We start from the raw sequence: 19,495 nt of genomic DNA, 5'->3' as shown, positions 1-19,495 counted from the left end.
AACTCATGTACAATAGATAGAGCAATGGGGAAGATGTGCAGGATATAGTTCTCAGTATTGTACTACAGGTGCACAACCTTTTATCCGAAAGCCTTGGGACCAGACACTTTTCGTAATTCAGAATTTTTCGGCTTTCGGAATGGAAGATTTTTAGCGTAGATTTTAACGGCTGGCTCAGTGGTAGAGTGCTCGGCTCATATCCGCAAGGTCGCGAGTTTGCGCCTCGATCCCGGCAGTTACTTGATCGCGAGTTTGAGTCTTCAATGTAGATTTTTCTTGCAGAATAGGAGAGAATAGGGAGGGTTAGGCTGGGATCATTCTCTGCGAGATGATCTTAGTGCGGGAGACAAGTGTAGGAGAGGTGTACTGACTGTGTGGCCAGAACTTTGGAAGTGATTGCCCACCATTCTCAAAAGCCGCTGTGTCTCCCTGTCCCTCCAACTCCAGAGGAATCCGCTCCCCGATGCGCCGCTACGGCGACAAGTGGCAGTTCGCCCACAGCCCGAGCTGCGCCCCCTCATCCGCAACCCGGGTTCCTCTGGAGTTGGAGCGGGGCTGGGCTAGAGTTGTTGCTGGCTGTGAGTCTCTGGGATCTCCGTGCTTGCAGTGGGCCTGGGGGTCAGTGTCCCGATGAGGGGGCGTAGCTCGGGCTGTGGGCGAACTGCCACTTGTTGCCGTAGCGGCCCATCGGGGAGGGGCTTCTGGTGGTCCTGACGTCTCTCAGCTCCTGTCCAGGGGGGTGGCCGGAGACGTCAGGACCAACAGGAACCCGCTCCCCGATGCGCCGCTACAGTGACAAGTGGCAGTTCGCCCACAGCCCGAGCTGCGCCCCCTCATCCGCAACCCGGGTTCCTGTGGAGTTGGAGCGGGGCTGGGCTAGAGTTGCTGCTGGCTGTGAGTCTATGGGATCTCCGTGCTTGCAATCGGTGTCCCGTTGGTCCTGACGTCTCCGGTCACCCCCCTGGAATGGAGCTGAGACTGGGAACTGTACCGCCCTTGCCCCCTCCCTCTGCAACTCCAAACAACCCCACAGTTCCCAGTCTCAGCTCCTGTACAGGGGGGTGGCCGGAGACGTCACAGCCCGAGCCATCAGCTTCTGTCCCTACGGGGACAGCGGAGAGCGTGTTCCTCTGGAATTGGAACGGGGCTGGGCTGCTGCTGGCTGTGGGTCTCTGGGATCTCCGTGCTTGCAGTGGGCCTGGGGGTCGGTGTCCTGTTGGTCCTGACGTCTCCGGTGACTGGCACTGGCTCCAACGTGAAGACGGTGCAAAGCCCCCACGCCGGTGCAATGCGCAGGGAGCTGGAGAGGGGAGGGAAGGGGTCACACACATGGCCGGGAAGCGGAGGGGTGTAGGTGGGGTGAAACTGAAGGGAGCGACAATTTGCTACTGCCTGCACGCTGAGTTAAAAAGTTCCCACGCAAGACTCACGATACACTGTGTATCGTGAGTCTACCGTGGGAACTTTTTAACTCAGCGGGCAGGTAGCAGCAGATTGTCAATTATTAACCCTCCCGCGCAATATACTCTCACCTCCGCTGTCACCTCTGCGGGCCGCCCTCGGTGAACGTTTTCAAGGACCTTTCTTCAAGGACTGAAAAAATGACCGCTATTCGGAGGTTTTCGTTATTTGGATCTTCGGATAAAAGGTTGTGCACCTGTATATCTGTTTTACATGCAAAGTCTATTGTCCACAATGGGGTAGAGGTGAATCCGACATTACCACAGCTTATGGTAGGACCATTCAGAAGCCTGATGACAGAGGGGAAGAAACTGTTCCTGAATGTGGTGGTGTGCACTTTCAAGCTTCTTTACCTTTTGTGGGATGGGAGAAGGAGGAATGACCGAGGTGGGTCAAATCTTTAATTATGTTGTTTGCTTTTTGGAGGCAGTGTGAAGTGGAAATTGAGTCAAATGTGGGAAGTCTGGTCTCTGACGAAATACAGTTTAACCATAAGGGGAACAGCCAGAGATGGGCCTGAAAACCCACTAGGCTTGTTTCCCATAGTCCGTCCAGTTTTAATTTGTTTAACATAAATTTCATACTGAAATGGCTGAAGCGTCATAGGTCCAGATTCTGAAAGGTGAAACTGTGGGAGAGTCAGAGTTTCTTCCCTAAATTTGTTTGCATTCTGATTAAGCTGACAGGTGCTGAGTGCCTATACTAATGAAAGATGGCTACTTTCAGGGATCAACGTCACACTTTCTCAACCACTATTTAAAAGATCTTACACTGCAACCTTTGTTCCAGTTGCCACGTAACCTCAGCATGAAGATTGCTATCTAATTATAGAGACCGGAATCTGCTTCAACAGTAATAAAAGCTTATTTATTTAAAAATATAGAGTGTAGACTTGCTTGTGATGCACTGAGATCCCAGAGAAATTTTGCAGCAATGGTTCTTTTACAGCCGCATGTCCTTCACTGTATCCTGTGCACAGCACTGAAACATCAAAAAAGGTCCTCAAAAGTGAACCAAAAATACCACTTCCGCTTCACTCAAATTCTGTCAGTGCTGCTGCTGGAAAAGTCTGTCTGCAGCGGAGTGATATTGTGTTCATAAGCTGCATATTCAGAGTTCCCAGTGCTGGCCAGCTTCAGCTGCTGGGCAGCATGGGAGAGCTGGAAGGCAGCGTCGGGATGCGCCGTGTCTGGGAGGAGTGTGCACTCACGGTCCAGCATGTCTGCCACACCTTTCAGAAGGTCCAAAAATCCAAACGCAAGAGCTGCCTTTCTCAACCGATTCAGTTCCTGCAAAATAAACATAGACTGAGGGACTGGAAGCTTTTAAAATGTGTGCTCAGTGCAGATTGGAGGCTGAGGCGTAGATAGTACCTAATCAAGGTGTCCAGCAGAGGCATCCATACTGTTTTCTTACACATATTGCACTCCCAGTGAGATCGTCAACTGAGGTCTCAAAGACTGTTCAGCCATTAATCATGCTAATTACTGTAAGTCTAGACTGTACACCAGATCCAAGCTAGCCACTCCCCACAATCACAAACAAGATCAGCATTTCTAATCCCCCAGTTTAGTTTAGTGAAACAGTGTGGAAACAGGCCCTTTGGCCCATCGAGTTAAGTGTAAATTTCCACAAGATACAAACTAATAGAGAAAGATAATCCTCCGAATACTTAGCTGTGAAAATCAAGGTAAAGTGAATGTTTCTAAGCTCTTGCACTCTTGCGCTTCCAATGTCTATTTCCAACGTAATTTGGAGTTCACTCTCTAAAAGACAAATTATGTAAACACAAAATGCTGGTGCAGAGAAAAAAAAATATCATAGTTTCAGAAAAGGTTTGTTGTTATTTTAGAGAGAGTGAAATGTGCTGTTTGTGCTATGGAACATTACACTGAGGGTAACCTCTCAAAGTGCAGAGCTCTCATATAGTATTTTTGCTGCAGATAGCAGCCTTTCCACAGTTAGCACAGTGTGCAATCCATACCTCGAATGACAAATCCCCAGATTTGCAGTGACAAAATTATCAAATGATGGTCACCTGGGTAGCCAAGTCTTAATCACCAAGTACAATGAATATACTCTGCACTGTTGCTTAAATCTAGGACTTGGAAATTGTTATTGTCCTTCAGTTTTATTATTGACTGCCCGAAATAGTTAACGCAAATTTCTATGGATCAGCCATTTACCTTGTAGAATGTCTGTGTCTTTTCTGGAAGTTTCCGAGCATTTCTTAAAATCTTCTGAACATCGGTCTAAAGATAGGAGAAAGAAGTGATCAAGGACCAGCGAAAGGCAACATTTAGGTCTGAATATGTTAAGAAATGTTTCTATTTCCAGATATCTGGTTGATGCTACCAATGCTGTGAATCCCTGCAAGGATTATACAGGTGCCTCAAAAGTTTACAGTGGACCTCATCTCAGAGCCTGCAATGGAGGAGTCCCACAGAAATGCAGTAACTGCATTTGGTTTTGCTCTTTACCAGCAGACTTCAGAAACTGATACCAACACCAATTTATGAAGTGAACTATTGTCTCTTCACACATCACAAAATCGTACAGTACAGAAATAGATCAGTGTAATGTGGCCCAACCTCGTCTTTGCCAAGTGTTATACCGTTATTTGTAAGTCCCATTTGTTTTGGCCTGTGTCCCTCTGCATTTTCAATACAAGTATTTGTCCAAACATCTTTTAAACAATGTAATTGCATCTGCCTCCATCACCTCCTCTGGCAGCTTGCTCCAGATACCACTACTTCCATTTGAAAAACCCATCCAATTGTCTTTTAAATGTTAATCTACCCACCTCTAGTTTCTTCTCACAGCTCATTCCATGTATGCAATACCCTCTCTGAAAATGTTGCTGCTCGGGTCCTCTTTAAATTTCACCCCTCTCATCTTAAAACAATGCCATCTAGTTTTAGATTACACTACCTGGAAAACAGATTCATACACTTCAGGGAAAATGTCCCAGCCAAACCAGCCCCTTATAACAAGCCCTCCAGTCCCGATAACATCCTCATGAATCTAATCTGGATCCTTTTGAGCTTAATGACTGGGCAACCAGACAGTGTCTGTGTGGTCTCACTAACGACTTACAGTTACAACATGATATCCCAACTTCAGTCCCAATACCCCCTGAACAATGACGATGAGCACGATAAATGCCTTCATCACCATATTGTCTACTTGAGTCACCACTTTCAGATAAGTGACAAAAAATATTCATTTAAGGCCAATCTTATATGCCCTGGCTCATACATAGATTACATTTTGGTCCCAGTGCGGACCTACTCTTTCCTTAGGTATATTATAGTTTAGTTCACTTTAGTTTAAAGATACAGTGCGGAAACGCCCTTCAGCCCACTGAGTCCGCGCCGACCAGCGATCTCCATATACTAATACTATCCTACACACTAGGGACAATTTTACCAAATATTAATCTACAAACCTGTATGTGTTGGAGCATGGGAGTAAGCCAGAGAAAACCCACATGGTCACGGGGAAAACATACAAATTCCGCAGACAGTACCCGTAGTCAGGATAGAACCCGGGTCTCTGGCACTATAAAGCAGCAATTCTACCGCTGCGCCACCTTAAACATCAAGGTAAAGACTCACATGCCCAATCATCAGCCAGTTTGGTGATAATTGGTAGTTCATGAACCTGCAGGCCACCATACAATGACACACAGTACCAACCTGCAGTCCACTAGGCTTAATCCAGACGGTCACATTCTGTGCGTAACTGCGCTTTGTCCGTGGCTGAAGGGGAAATGGGCTCCTGCTGTCATCTTCACCATAGGGGTTTTCTTCAGCACCTGAAATCAATCAAAGTGATGATTTAATGTTGAGAAAATATGGTGAAAGTGGTTTAGGAAATCCTACTTCATACTCACCTAGAATGGGTCCCAGCTGTGACATTTTACCAAGCCAGGGGAGAGGCTCAGGACCGGGCTCGAACAAGGACATCATCAGATTGGATTTCTTTTTGCTATCAGCCTGTGAGTACAGCATCCCATACCAGTCTGGCCTGAGGAAACCAAAACGCATAACATCATTATCAGACAAGCAAATCAGTGAAGCACAATCATCAGGTTCCAGTAAGGGTAAAGAGGGAATGAATCAGGCATGAGAGGTGGAAATCGGAGGCAAAACTAGGATTGGGGATAAAAGTGCAACGTCTCCCATTTATGACAAACCATTGCTTGCCATAATCATTACCCCGTACATGAGTCATTACCCCGTACATGAGTCATTACAGGCAATGACATTCTCTTTAATGAGTACCGAGCCAAAAATACTAATTATGTTAGGATTGAATCATGCAGTCAGTCGCTTTGACCAAAAAAAGAAGGTTTGTGGAGAGTACACAGATCAGTGAGCAGGGCTGAAGAGAATGACGTCGGATTCCTTCTCCCACACAAAGGGAATGTAACAAGGCTGGAATTCAGGTTTGCCAGAGGAAATGCACCCTCTTCTCATTTCCCTCCTCTTTTCTAGGTGATCGACCATTAGTCCAGTATAATTTAATAAACAGGACTTTGTCCAAATTCACATTCCAACTATTTTTCTATTATTGGAGGCCCTTTCACACCTGACATAGCAGGGAATTATTATAACATTTTTCCACGATATTTAATTGTTAAATTCTTTAATGCTGTGTTTTATTCTTATTAGTGTGCTGCAAATGGCAACTCACATTTCACTACACCAATTGGTGTACGTGACAGTAAATGTCCTTTGCCCTGCTCAGTACATAGTGCATGTTTTTCAAACAAGGTGTCATTTTACAGGATGTAGTTGTAAGCTCCTCACCCAAGCAGCACGATGGCCACCATCCCTTCTACTTTCAGACTGCCATGTAGCAAGACACAAAACGACGGCATCTTTCCTGCAATCTGAGAAGCAGAATTCTCATCTTCAGTTTCCTCGGGTAAACCGCCTCCCAGATCATCACCTTCTAACAAGGCAAAGAAAAATAAACACCCAGTTACCATTCTGCTTTCTAAAGAAACATCACTACACTGACAAAAATATCACATAACAGTGCCCCAATCCTTCAAGCTTACAAGTTAACTTAGTTTCTATCCACAATTTCTTGGTGTCTCCAGCATTTTCCACCTTTATTTCAAATCTGTTAGGCCCCATTTCCATATCTCTCTCTGCAGAGTTGTTGCATTCCCATCGTCACAACACAAATTCTGGCTCACACCAGGAAGACGCACTCAGCAGAGATTGACGAGGCAGAGTCTCTGTTGGACGGCCATCAAAGAACCACAGACTTATTCTGGAATGAAATGGCTCATGAGATGAGCATTGATTTCTACATGAATATACTCCTTTGAGAGGGTCCGCTTGTGATTTGTGCAGTAATGTTCTGTAAAACCCCTCTGGTACAACTGACTTACAGCTCCAGGGACTTGGGTTCCTGTTTGTATCAGAACTAGTCAGTTCTTCAAAAGGGTTAACAGCTGTGATGGTAGCATGTTTTGCTCATGCCACACACACTGCTGGATCTGTTGGGCATGTCCACATTCTCTTTTTGATTCAGTTTCAGCATCAGCTCCGGCATGCATTTCACAGCTTTACACACTTCCATTTCCTTGCTTTCTCTAACTTCTGAGTTAGAGTGAATATTTTTTTGTGTGCCCACAGTAGCAAAAGGATGCTCCAGTTCATCTGGTACTATTTATCAATACTCAATACTTTATCAATACTCTATCAATAAGGAACACCTCACCTTTATTCAGAGCTATAGGTAAGACCAAATGCCGAGATAGGACCGGTGGACTGGCAATATCAGCGATCTTTATAAATCCTACGATATCCAACTCTAAAAAGAGAAAATAATTGTTTAAAAAATAACAGGACTTCCTCTCTCCATGCAATCCTGGAATTTAGAGTACATAGTAAAGGACACAAAGTGCTGGAGTAACTCAGCGGGTCAGGCAGCATCTCTGGAGAACATGAATAGACATGCACAGTGTTAAGATAGTACACGGTGTTTACTATGAACGTACTAAGATGGCCCAATGCCTGTCCCCAGACATCATCACGTCCAACATCATTGAGGCAGCTGAATCTCTGTGGATATGCTCAGTCATTAGGTTCTTTCAGAATGATAGAATTCGGGAGGGTAAAGGTATCAAGTTATGCAAACAGTGCCAATGTACTGATTGGTAGTCTATTACTAGCTAATGAGAATGTTTCTTTGCTCTGCAGTTTGATAAATTGGTCAAACTCTGCAAGGCTGCAAAATACCATCATCGTAAGAACTGATAATTAACAAGTGAGCATCAAAATGCTCACCTTGCATGTTATTATAATCCTAAAAGAAAAACCCCTCTTTACTCAGACAGTAGTCAGAATGTGGAACTTGTTCCTACAAATAAAGGGTTAAAGTGAATGGCATTCATTGATTTAAGCAAAGTTCATTCAAGTTCATTCAAATCAGGAAAAAGAGCTGCCCGCCGGCCAGTGAATTTGCGGGTAAGCAGTAGAGGTGCCAGTGGAAGAACCCTTTGTAATCCATTACCATAGCAAATAAATACAAGGCAGTCGTGGAAAAGGAGAAGGATGTTAAAGTCTTGAATAGGGAAAGGGCTGATTTCAACAACAAAAGGAGGGTCTGCCAAAAGTGGATTGGGAGCAACTGCCTGAGGGAAAATGACATCCGATCAGTAGGGGAAGGGAAGAATTTAAAGGCAAGAACATAATAATTCAGTTAGCATGTTCTTCTAAGAGTAAGTTGCAAAGATGTAAGATTAGAGAATATTGGTTTAAAAAGGAAATTGTAGGTTTGATCAAAATTAAGAAGGAAGCATATATCAGGCATAGGTGATTTATTCCCATTGAGTTATTTGCTGTTTACAAGGGATATCGGAGAGAGCAAGAAACAAGGAGGGATGAATAGGACCCGACAGTCTTGGCAAGCAGTATTAAGGATAATCCCAAAATCCGGATAGCTAGGAAAAGAGTAGGTTACCTTCAAGACCAAAATGGAAATCTATGTGTGGAGCCAGGGAACAAGAGCGAGTTCCTAAATGACTTGTTATTGCTATTCAGCAGGGAGAAGGATGTGGAAGAAGGTGAGTTAGGAGAGGAGCATGCTGATATTCTGATGTAGGATAGATTAGAATTATTCTTACTGGAACATAGAAGGTTGAGAGGTGATCTTATTGAGGTTTATACAATAATAAGGGGTTTGAAAGGGTCTTTTTCCTGGGGTGGCTGAATCTAAAACTAGACACAGGCTTGAGGGGTAAGATTTTCACATAGAGTGGCAATTATAAGGGACATGGTGCCAGGGGAAGTGGTAGAGGCTGATATAATTGCAGTATAAGACATTTAGATAAGTACTTGGATAGGAAAGGACTAGAGGGAAATAGGCCAAAAGTGGGAAAATGGGACCAGGCCTGATTGGCATCACTGTGGGCATGGGCAAGTTGGGCCGAAGGGTCGGTTTCTGTACTGTACAACTCTGAATCTAAAACACACCTGTATTGATAGTTTTAGGCATGGGCTCCAGTTCTTCATCAATGATGACAGGTTCTGGTCTCGGAAACATCTGCATATCAGAAACCAGATGCCCACACTTCAGCACAGCATGAAACGGAGAGTAGGCTTGGTCAATCAGTTTCCTACAGTATGAAAAAAAGAGAATGGTGGAATTGAGATAACAAGATTAATTTATTTATTCTCGACATGCAGCACCAGAGAATTGTGTCGCATGCACCCCCCTATCAGAACACAATCCACCCCACATTGTGTCAACTCATCACTCAGATCGCCTGCACCCAATCAGTGTCAGATTCACACAATCACGTACCCAAACATAGACTGCACATTTTTCAGGCAAAGAGGACCATCGATAGTGAAGATCTGCCCCTCACCATTGTTTAAATCGATCAGACATTCCAGAACATCCAGGGTATCTGTGCTCTGAAGCTGGAAAAACAAAATGAATGTGAAGGAAAAATATTCACATCAAAGACCCACCCCCAAGCTAGTCTCAGATACCGTCTCTCCCTTGTGACTCTTCTATTAAAGTGTCCAATTTCCCCTCAGAATGCCATACCTCTTCTAGGTTAGCGATGCACATAATGTACAGCTTTGATGGAAATGGGAAGGGAAGTGGGAACTTGCTGTCCTCGGAGTGCTGGTTGAGGATGGACAGTGAGTGGCGCAGGGATCCTCGACCTATTCCCAGGCTCCCGTCTGTGACGATGATCACCTGTGGAAAATAAAACAAACTTACAATCAGATAGTAAGGCCATTTCATTAGTAAACGTTGCAGTAGGAGAGAGGGTGGAAGCAGCAAATTGTAAATTTCAGTTTTTATTACAAGGCAAGATATCTCATTACAACGTCACATTATTGAAGATTTCCACATGATTGCGGCAAACACAATTGTTGCTAACTGACACCCAGCAGCATCAGAATCAATGGACACCAGAGACCGGAACAGTTCAACAGCTGATTTCTTGCAGAACATGCTTGAATAAAAAGGTAGGGACAGTTGGATTTCCATGCTTCAATGAATGATGGTACAGCCATCAGTGCAGTGCCCTCCCACTATTGCAAAGAACTGCAGACAAGAATTTGTGGTGGATTTAAACACTGGGAGCAATGGGTCAAATAAGGTCTCAGAGATTATCAATCACGCGCTTATATTTCAGGCCATAATAAAATAACTAATGTATCTTGCTCACCATATTTTGAAGTCAACGCAAAGGCAACAAATAATGGAAATACAAGCTAGTGTGCAGTTGTTTTACTAGACCCCATACCCGAGACCCCCAAGCTCACAACCTCAGAATAAGCACTGAAGGTTAATACAAACTTCCAGAAATAAACCACCACTGTCTACAAACACATCACATTCAAAAGATGAACTATATGCATCTGCCCATTTCTTTGTCCATTTTCTTCACACCTTAACCTGAAAACTAATCAACCCCTAAATTCATCAACAGCAGGAACACTCAATATCAAAAATTAGTTTAGTTTAGTTTAGAGATACATTGTGCAAACAGGCCCTTTGGCCCACTGTCCACGCCGACCAGCAATCCCAACACAGTAACACTATCCTACACACAGTAGGGACAATTTACAATTATACCAAGCCACTTAACCTACAAACCTGAATGCTTTTAGAGTGTGGGAGGAAACCAGAGTTCCCAGAGAAAACCCACGCAGGGCACGGGGAGAACGTACAAACTTCGTAAAGACAGGCCCACAGTCAGGATTGAACCCGGGTCTTTGACGCTGTAAGGCAGCAAGTCTATTGCTGCGCCACCATGCCGCTCTCAGAATTACTCCCGAGCATTTCAACAGGTGCGTGGTCAAACAAAGTGGAAGTCCAGTTACCTGGCAGGGAATGCAGACACCCCACTCATCCTGCACAATGTTGCTGACCCCCGTGAGAGCAGACTCGAGGCAGGTCTTGTCATAGTCATCCACGGTGCTCAGTGACTCCTGTAAGCGATCAGTGTGGTTAGAACGGGCAAGCATCAAACCGAAGATTTCAAGTATTAAAGACACTTCATGAAAGTTTCATCAATGACACTGAGCTATATGGGCATGTGAACAAAAATGCTGTGGGTTGCAGCAATTAAAATTAAGAATATTCAAGGTAGTGGAAGTATAACAGTGAGATTGTAAAGGATTACAGGCTGGAGCAGAATACAACGGGCAAGACCATGAAGTTAATGAAACAATGAGAATTTTCAAAGGGATGCAGTTAGCACCTGCATTTCTGACTAGAAAGTCAAATACCTGCTCATTCTGTTTATAATAATCCTTCCCAGTATTATAAATGTGAAAGGAAAATAGTGTTATGCAGATATACCCAATCTGACTATTAGATCTTCATGGGCAACTGCAGGTATTTCCAGTAAATGAACAGTCTCTCGAGGTATGTAAGCCATGGAATCCAGAGTCCTTAGGCCATTTTGGTCCAGGAGCACTTCATTTTACCACATTGTTTCATGTCCAAAAGTGCATGAATACACTTCCCAATTCTGGCTAAAGGACAGTAACTGAGGGGAGTCAATCCTGGTTGAACACAAATAAACTATCATAAAGCAGATATACAACCATACACCATTGTTTGTGATATATATATATATATATAAATGGTTTGGATGAAAACAATGTGAGTTGATTTGGAAAGCTGCAAATCAACTCACATGACAATTTCAGAGTTGTGGACAGTGAGAATGTTCAATTCCGATGCTTACATCCTTGTAATGGGTACAACAGGATACAGATCACTTGAAAATATGGGCAGAGAAATGGCAGATGGAGTATAATCCAGACAAGTTGAGGTGTTGCTTTTTAGGTCAAAGAGCAATGTATACAGTAAACAGCAGGTAGACAAAAATGCTGGAGAAACTCAGTTGGTGCAGTGGATTGCATTGTTGCATTGCAACTGTATAAAAGTTTGTTTAGGACACATTTGGAATGTTTAGTTTATTTTGATGGTCTAGGTCAGTACAGACATCGTGGGCTGAAGGATCTGTTCCTGTGCTGTGCTATGCTTGGCTTGACATGATTAATGTGCTCTGTGGTTTAATATCCCCTGCCCACTTTCACACCAGCAATCCATCCCAAAGGGGTGGTGGTCCTCCCGAGTATTGTGGCATTTTATTTATATTTAACTTTATATTTTTATTAAATGCATTTTTATCATGGGACTCTGTAGATCCATAATTTATTTTACTGAAATGTTCCTTGTCCCACCTGAAGAGTGTTGTAATCCCTGGTGAATGGAACCATTAGCTCCCACAGAGAGGAGAAAGCCACAAGGCAAGTGAACTCCAATTTGTAACTGGTCGCCATATGTTCAAAGAGCATACTGAGCCCATGAGCAGCCAAGTGTTTGCGCTGGTATTCCTCGACGCCCTCCATGGTGACAGGGCGAGTCATGGAGAGAGAAACATCCAATAGCACCACAGTCGGCATGGTTTCTGATGAGCCTTCCACTCACGCCAGCAGGGTTCAGATTTGCTGCAATCAAATGTACAACATAATTATACTGACATTAGGTGTTGCCGAACCCTACAATAGGGAGCACAATGGGACATGGAATGGGTGAAGGAACGAGCTTGCTGATCATGCGTTGGGAGGATGGCAATGGGAGGCAAGCAGCTGAAGGAGTGGGTGGTGGGCATATGAGAGCAGTAGATATGGGAGGAGAGCAGCAGATACAGGGCAGACAGAGCAGAAGATATGGGAGGGGGAGAGCAGCAGATACAGGGCAGACAGAGCAGAAGATATGGGAGGGGGAGAGCGGCAGACACAGGTAGAACGGCAGATACGGCGGGGGTGAGGGGAAGCAGCATATACAGGGATGGGTATACAGCAGATACAGAGGGGGAAGCCGTTGATATGGAAAGACCTGTTGATACTGTAGTACCGGGGGTGGGTGTAGTGGAAGCCGTTGATTCCCCGGGAGCGAGCTGAGGACGTGTGTTCGCACTTACCCGGAGACCGGGGCCGCCGCCGCCGCCGCCGCCGCCGCCTGGACCGTGAACTCGGCAGCGAAGATACTGGATACTGGACCGGCTCCACTAGTATCTTTGCTCCGCACCGCTCCCGCACATAACATCCGGTCCAGGCCTTCCCCTTCAGTTCCGTTCCCTTCAATAAACCGTCCGTGTGCGGAGATGAGAACTGCAATGGAACTGCAGATGCTGGTTCACACCGAAGATAGACACAAAATGCTGGAGTAACTCAGCGGGACAGGCAGCAGCATCTCTGGAGAGAAGGAATGGGTTACGTTTCGGGTCGAGACCCTTCTTCAGGCTTGAAGGGGGGTGGGGGGGGGGGGTCTCGACCCGAAACTTCACCCGTTCCTTCTCTTCATCCAGCATTTAGTGTCCATCTCCGTGCGGAAAGGCAGCGGTTAGTGCGGGTTGGTGAGAGAGTTCACAGCGTCAGACCCTTCGGCCCGCCCAGTCCGTGCTGACCCACATGCCCCCACTCATTTTAATCCTACACTGCAGCCACGTTATTCTCCCCACAAGACAAAAACACCCACACCCAGCGATTGAGAACCATGGATTCAAAACATATGAGGAAACAAAATAACCAAGAGTTTTTACAAACGCCTGAAAGTTGCAAAATCCCAAGGACTATTTATCAAGTCAAGTCGAGGTTCTCAAATGCGCAAATACGACGAGGTGCAGTAATATGTGCAACACAGCCACATAGATTCAGTGCTTACAATGCAAAGTAGCTATGTTCCATTCGACTACCATTTAAAATAATTTGGGAGACATTCAGATGTTGGAATTTTGCCTAGAACACAGAAGTACTGGAGTAACTCATGCCATACAGCATCTCTGGTCTGGTAGACATGGATAGACGACGTTTAGAGAACCACTAGAGGGAAGTAGTCAAGGCAGGTACAGTAACACAGTTTACCAATCATTTGGACAGTTACCTGGAGAGGAAAGGTTTAAAGGAATATAGGCTATCACAAATTCCTGTATGATTCTAACAGCAGTGGTGCCTACAATGAAAATGTGTAGTGAACATTTTGATGCTGTGGTTGGAGGTTGATATTAGTTTTGCGAAAAGTAGAAAGACTAATGTATAGATGGGTCCTTGATGGTAGGCAAACAGTGTAGGAAAGAACTGCAGATGCTGGTTTAAATCAAAAGTAGATACAAAATGCTGGAGTAACTCAGCGGGACAGGCAGCATCTCTGGCAAGAAGGAATGGGTGACATTTCAGGTCAAGACCCTTCTTCAGACTGATGGTAGGCAAACATATTGTGGCCACTTTCTATACTGTATGACTATGGCATCAATATTCAGTGAGTGGAATATTTGTTCACTGTGAAGAAAGCATTAAGGTTATTTTCAGGTCAGGGGCAATCATGTCATAGGACACAAGAAAGTTCCACCGTGTTAACCATTTATTTGTGGCGGGTTGGCTGACAGTTGTTATAATGGCAGCTTCACCTGATGGCTACATGCATTACTTCAGCTAAATATTTGACCACCATCGTGCCACTTTAGCACCATTCTGTTGGAATCATTTCCTCCGAGAAAAGTCTGGTTTACTCTTTCCATTTCATTTTTCCACAAGATTTTCTTTTGTAGCTGCAGGAGGTGCAAAAGCTGGCCCTTGTTGCCACATTAGGGGTAGGGTGCATTTTAAACATTTTTTTTAGTCATGTATGGTCTCATCAAAAATGCCCAAAGCTTCCAGTCACCCCTCACTCTAATTCTTCAATCCTCATTTCCTTCTACTGCAGTCCAATGAAGTTCAATAAACAGCATCTCATTTCCATTGAGGCAGACTCCCAGCTTCCACATTCTATGCTCATTGTCAGATCATGAGCATTTTCAGTGTGCTGTTTTAATTTCATAATTCCAGTGTCAACAGTATTTACTTCTATTATTATGAATGGTTTGTTTACACAGTACAACATGAAAATGATTCCACTATGGTCTTTATATTGCACCTTAAACTTTTTATTTAATATCTCCTATTCTCAGTGCTTTCTTTTTGTTTTTTCCTCACCCCCAGCTTTCATCCTGATCTTAAAACTAGTTTCCACTCCAAATTCTTCCACAATCTGATGACTGGTCATTAAATTAAACCTGTAATTCTGATTATCTACCCATTAATGTTGTCAAACCTGCTGAATACAATAGAAACAGAAAATGTTGGAAACAAATAAAATAATTAAAAATTAGATCTTGCACATGACATAGAAAGTTTGACACATGAACAATAGAAACATTTAACACCATCAGCATTACACTTCAACCAGAAATGAAGTTTACACTGTTACATAATCTGTTATGGTTACAAACAGAACCAAGTGGAATTTTCCAATTCAGGCGTTAGTGGTGCTGAAGGTTGTCAAAACAAAAATATGAAATCCAGAACAAATGGATCACTTTAAAACAGAATTAATGATAACAGAAGTGCGGTGGCTGCTGACTTAGAGAAATAGCAATTGATTTCTTTCAAAGCAACTAAATATATTTTTTAAAAACAACACTTTATTAGTAAAGTATCACAAAAGAAACATTTCTCCCCATAAAAAGCACCCAAATATACAAATTAAATATACAAATCAGCTTACGGTACAAAAATAGATTTTAGAAAAATATGCAAATACATTACAGCACATCAAATACTTGTGTATCCTTTATGTCAAATATAATTTAACAAGCAAAATTGAGACTCAAAGAATACTTTAATTACTCAATATCTGCACAAAAGGTTCAGTGACATATTTAAGACAGTAGCCTTTGATTAATGAAAATTAAGGAATGGACTGTCAAATCCACTGTCTTGTTGAATATTGCCTATATTTTGAGAATTGGCAGATGGATGCTTCTTTTGAATGAGATCTTTAGTTAGGTACAATATACCCGTCTCGGTCCTTGTGTTTGACTGTTCTCTATTATTTGTTGCACAGGCATTTTCTGCAAATTGTGTATGTAACCTTGAAAGAGCTGGGATTTTTTTCTTCAAATAACAAGCATTTTCATCTTCAGAAAGAGAACTAATATCAGAGGCTGCAGAGGAAATGGAGGGAGACGCTTCAATACCATTTGAAATAGGAACTGGTTTATGTTGCATGTTTGTAGCTGAAAGGGACATGGAAATACCACTTGTCATTTTACATTTAATAGGCATCTTATAATCATCTAAATGACAAGTGTTTCCTTTAGTCTGCTTAAAACTAAGTCTGTCCATTTTATGAGGGTTGGAAGCATCATAATTGACGGCACAATCACTATCATCTCTTTCAGGAGTTTCACAGACATCAGAAGATGGCTTGGTGAAAGTTTCGGAGCATATAAAATTTTCTGAGTAACCTTTCAAAGATGAGATATTATCCTGATTGCATGCCATTCGTAATTGCACAAGTTCTTTTGAGAGTAGGTTACTATTCTGTCTGCATGACGTTTGTAACTGTGCTTTGTCAGAAAGACTGTCAATAGAGCTGAATACATGTGCTTTACTGAGAGACATTTGGGACAGATATTTGGAGGAATTTTGACAATGGGCTATACTAGTAGCTCTGTGATATTTTGATTTTGACATGGCGCCATTTACCATGGAAGTAGCATCCTTCAGGAATATGCCAGATTTTCCTTTATGTTTATGAGAGTGAACATGTTTAGCAGTTGTTGATAATTCTTCATCTGAAGTGCTATTCTCCACGGCAGCACCAAACAATGATTTATTCCGAATCTGTGGCGTAGATACTTTACGAGTTGCATTGTCGGTGGTATGTTTTTTGAATTTTTGTATTTGGCCCTCACTGGAAGAGGAATTCACATTTTGGTTCGCCTGCAAGTGCACAGATGCTGGCACCCCTCCATTGTTCTCAGAAATATTTGGAGCAGTTTCTGAACTTTTCTTTGTTAGTTGTGCTTTAGAGAGAGAGACAGAGAGAATAACAATAAAAATATTGCACTAAGGAAAGACTCAATGAGTTACAAATAGTTTGCAAAGCATTAAGTATTGTGCCTGACAACGAATAAACAGTTCAGTAATTTGATAGAAACATATCAAATGCAACATGAAACTTTGCACAGAAAATTAATCATTTGCAAACCACCCGTGTTGAAACCATTAAGGAGTTCCTTTGCAAAAATAGTTAATTGTCATAGAGATTGCAGTTGTAGTGAAATTAATCAATATTTTAAAAAAATAACATTTATTTCAAAACATTTAGATGTACCAATGCGTTTAAAAACTACCGAATTACCACTGGCACCCTATCCCGTATGTCACTCAAAACACATTCAAATTATAAAATTGTTTTAAACCACTGCTGATAAGTCCTTATACAATTAGTCTAATCAATCACACCTATCTGACAATCATAACTTATAGCAGTAGAATTAGGCTATTCGGCCCATCGAGTCTACTCCGCCATTCAATCATGGCTGATATATCTTTCCCTCTCAACCCCATTGTCCTGCCTTCTCCCCGTAACCTATGAGTTGCATTGTCGGTGGTATATTTTTGACCCCTTACTAATCAAGAAGCTATGAACCCACTTAATCTTATATTTTCCCAGGGTTTATGTTGCAACATTCATTAAAAATACTCTTGCATGGAACATAGATAAGTACAACCCAGGAACATGCCCTTCTGCCCACAATGCCTATGCATAACACGATGCCAAGCTAAACTATTCTCATCTGGCTGCACATGATCCGTGCCCTACATTCCTTATACATCCATGTGACTATCTAAAAGCCTCTTAAATACCACTATCATATCTGCCCCCACCACCACTCCTGGCAGCCATTCCAGTCACCCACCATCTTTTGTGCCTCTCATAATTTTATACACTTCCAATAGCTCTCAGCCTCAAGATAAGACAGCATTCTGGTAAACATCCTCTGCACCCTCTCCAAAGCCTCCATTCTTCCTGTAATTGGGTGAGGAGAATTGTATATAATACTCCAAATGTGGCCATAACCAAATAAAATAACCAAACTAAGTAACATTCCCACATTCAGTGTCCTTAATAATGACAAGAATAAGACAAAGAAGTATGATCAATGCTGGTACGTAAATTGAAGTACACAGCACAAACTATATACATATTTATCAAAAATATAATTAATAAAAATGTACCAATCTATACTATTATCTGGGCTCGTAGGACAAGGAATAGTTTTCTATTTTGATTTCTTCAAATGCATTACTAAAGAGAAAACAAAATGCAGGGTAACTGCACTTTAATTTTCATTTGGGGAAAAAATAGAAAACCTACTTCTTTCGAATAAGTTATATGGCAGGAAGAACAACCATGCTACACAAGTTTAGCAAACGTTTACCTATTGTCACCAGCGTGATTGATTCTTAACACATGTTGAAATAAAGTAAAAATGTTAAAAAACACCTTATAAATAAAGTAATCCTGTTTAAATATTGAAGTACAAGTTTGTAAATCATCATGCATACCAGTGTGGATTTCAGCTTTATCACGCTTTCGATTCTGAAGAGGCGTTTCTATAGCTTTGGCCATCGCAGCCAATTTGCCAGCAGCATTCATGATCTTCTTTTCAGCACTGTAATTATATTTTTTGTTATAATCAACATATTATGCAAGACTATTAAAAGAGATATTTGAATCAAATCATCCCCTTATTTTCCAGACATGAGATTTCATGGAATCATAGCACAAACATTTACCCTTTGGTCCAACCACAATGCCCAGCTACATTAATCTCACTTGCCCGATTAGACCCATATGTTGCTCGCCCTTCACTATCAAGTTCCTGTCCAAATGCTTTTTAAATGCTGCGATTATCTGCCTCCACTACTGCCTCTGGCAGTTCTTTCCAGGAAACCACTTGATGAACAATTTACCCCTCAGATCCCTTTTAAATTTCTCTCACTTTACTTGAAACCCGAGCCATCTAGTTCCAGACTCCCATGGAAACAATCTGACCATCCAATCTCTCTTTGTAATTACAGGCATTCCCCTCCATTGCAGGCAACAACTCATTCAATCTCTCTATTGCTACACTCTCTATTGCACAACATCCTTCCTGTAGCGTGGTGACCAGAACTATACACAATCCCCCAAGTCCAATCTAACCAATGTTTTGTAGAACTGCAATTCGACATCCCAACTCTTATACTAAATGAAGGCCAAGTACACCAAGCATACCAAATGTCTTCTACACTACCCTTTCTACCCATGTTGCCATTTTCAGGGAGCTATGGATTTGTTTTCCAAGGTTCCCCTCTGCATCCATGCTCCCAAGGTCTCGGCCATTTATGTTATGTGCCCTACCAACATATGCCCTTGCAAAATGCTTTTCCTCACATTTATCTGTATGAAATTCCACCTGCCATCACTCTGCCCAATCTTTCAGCTGATGTATGCCCCACTGTAACCTTAGACAAAGTTATTTGCTATTTGAGAGTCCATCAATTACATCATCTACACACTTACTAATCAGACCACCTGCATTCACACCCAAGTCATTTATATAGACACACACGCACATATAGCAAACAATAATGGGTTT

At 42.6% G+C, this 19,495-nt stretch overlaps 2 protein-coding genes across 5 annotated transcripts in view; both read right to left on the bottom strand.

Moving 5' to 3' along the window:
- Nucleotides 1–2,306: 2,306 nt before the first annotated feature.
- On the bottom strand, nt 2,307–13,097 carry ints14 (integrator complex subunit 14). 2 transcript variants are annotated; one of them, XM_055661281.1, is made up of 12 exons: nt 12,947–13,097; nt 12,204–12,470; nt 10,830–10,937; nt 9,538–9,693; nt 9,289–9,407; nt 8,958–9,100; nt 7,201–7,293; nt 6,276–6,420; nt 5,357–5,490; nt 5,160–5,278; nt 3,648–3,713; nt 2,307–2,750 (listed from the first exon to the last, which is right to left on the bottom strand). In XM_055661281.1, exons 2-12 carry the CDS (start codon nt 12,423–12,425, stop codon nt 2,499–2,501), a joined length of 1,557 nt encoding a protein of 518 aa, XP_055517256.1. In that variant the 5' UTR covers nt 12,426–12,470; nt 12,947–13,097; the 3' UTR covers nt 2,307–2,498. The 2 variants fall into 2 exon arrangements, with proteins under 2 accessions (XP_055517256.1, XP_055517257.1); XM_055661282.1 differs by lacking the exon at nt 2,307–2,750 and adding an exon at nt 2,765–3,227 and having other exon boundaries at nt 12,947–13,096.
- Nucleotides 13,098–15,454: 2,357 nt separating this feature from the next.
- The window catches only part of cep152 (centrosomal protein 152), a 45,170-nt gene continuing 41,129 nt past the window's right edge, over nt 15,455–19,495 (bottom strand). For 2 of the 3 annotated variants that reach the window (XM_055661277.1, XM_055661278.1), the window contains 2 exons: nt 18,420–18,526; nt 15,455–16,870 (listed from right to left, as the gene is read on the bottom strand). In XM_055661277.1, the coding sequence (XP_055517252.1) occupies nt 15,741–16,870; nt 18,420–18,526 (1,237 nt within the window). In that variant the 3' untranslated portion in view covers nt 15,455–15,740. The remainder of the gene's footprint in view (nt 16,871–18,419; nt 18,527–19,495) is intronic. The other variant, XM_055661279.1, reaches the window with a different exon arrangement.

The sequence above is a fragment of the Leucoraja erinacea genome, chromosome 33 (assembly GCF_028641065.1).
Source record: "Leucoraja erinacea ecotype New England chromosome 33, Leri_hhj_1, whole genome shotgun sequence".
Lineage (NCBI taxonomy): Eukaryota > Metazoa > Chordata > Chondrichthyes > Rajiformes > Rajidae > Leucoraja > Leucoraja erinaceus.
This window is presented reverse-complemented; position numbering and strand designations above follow the sequence as displayed.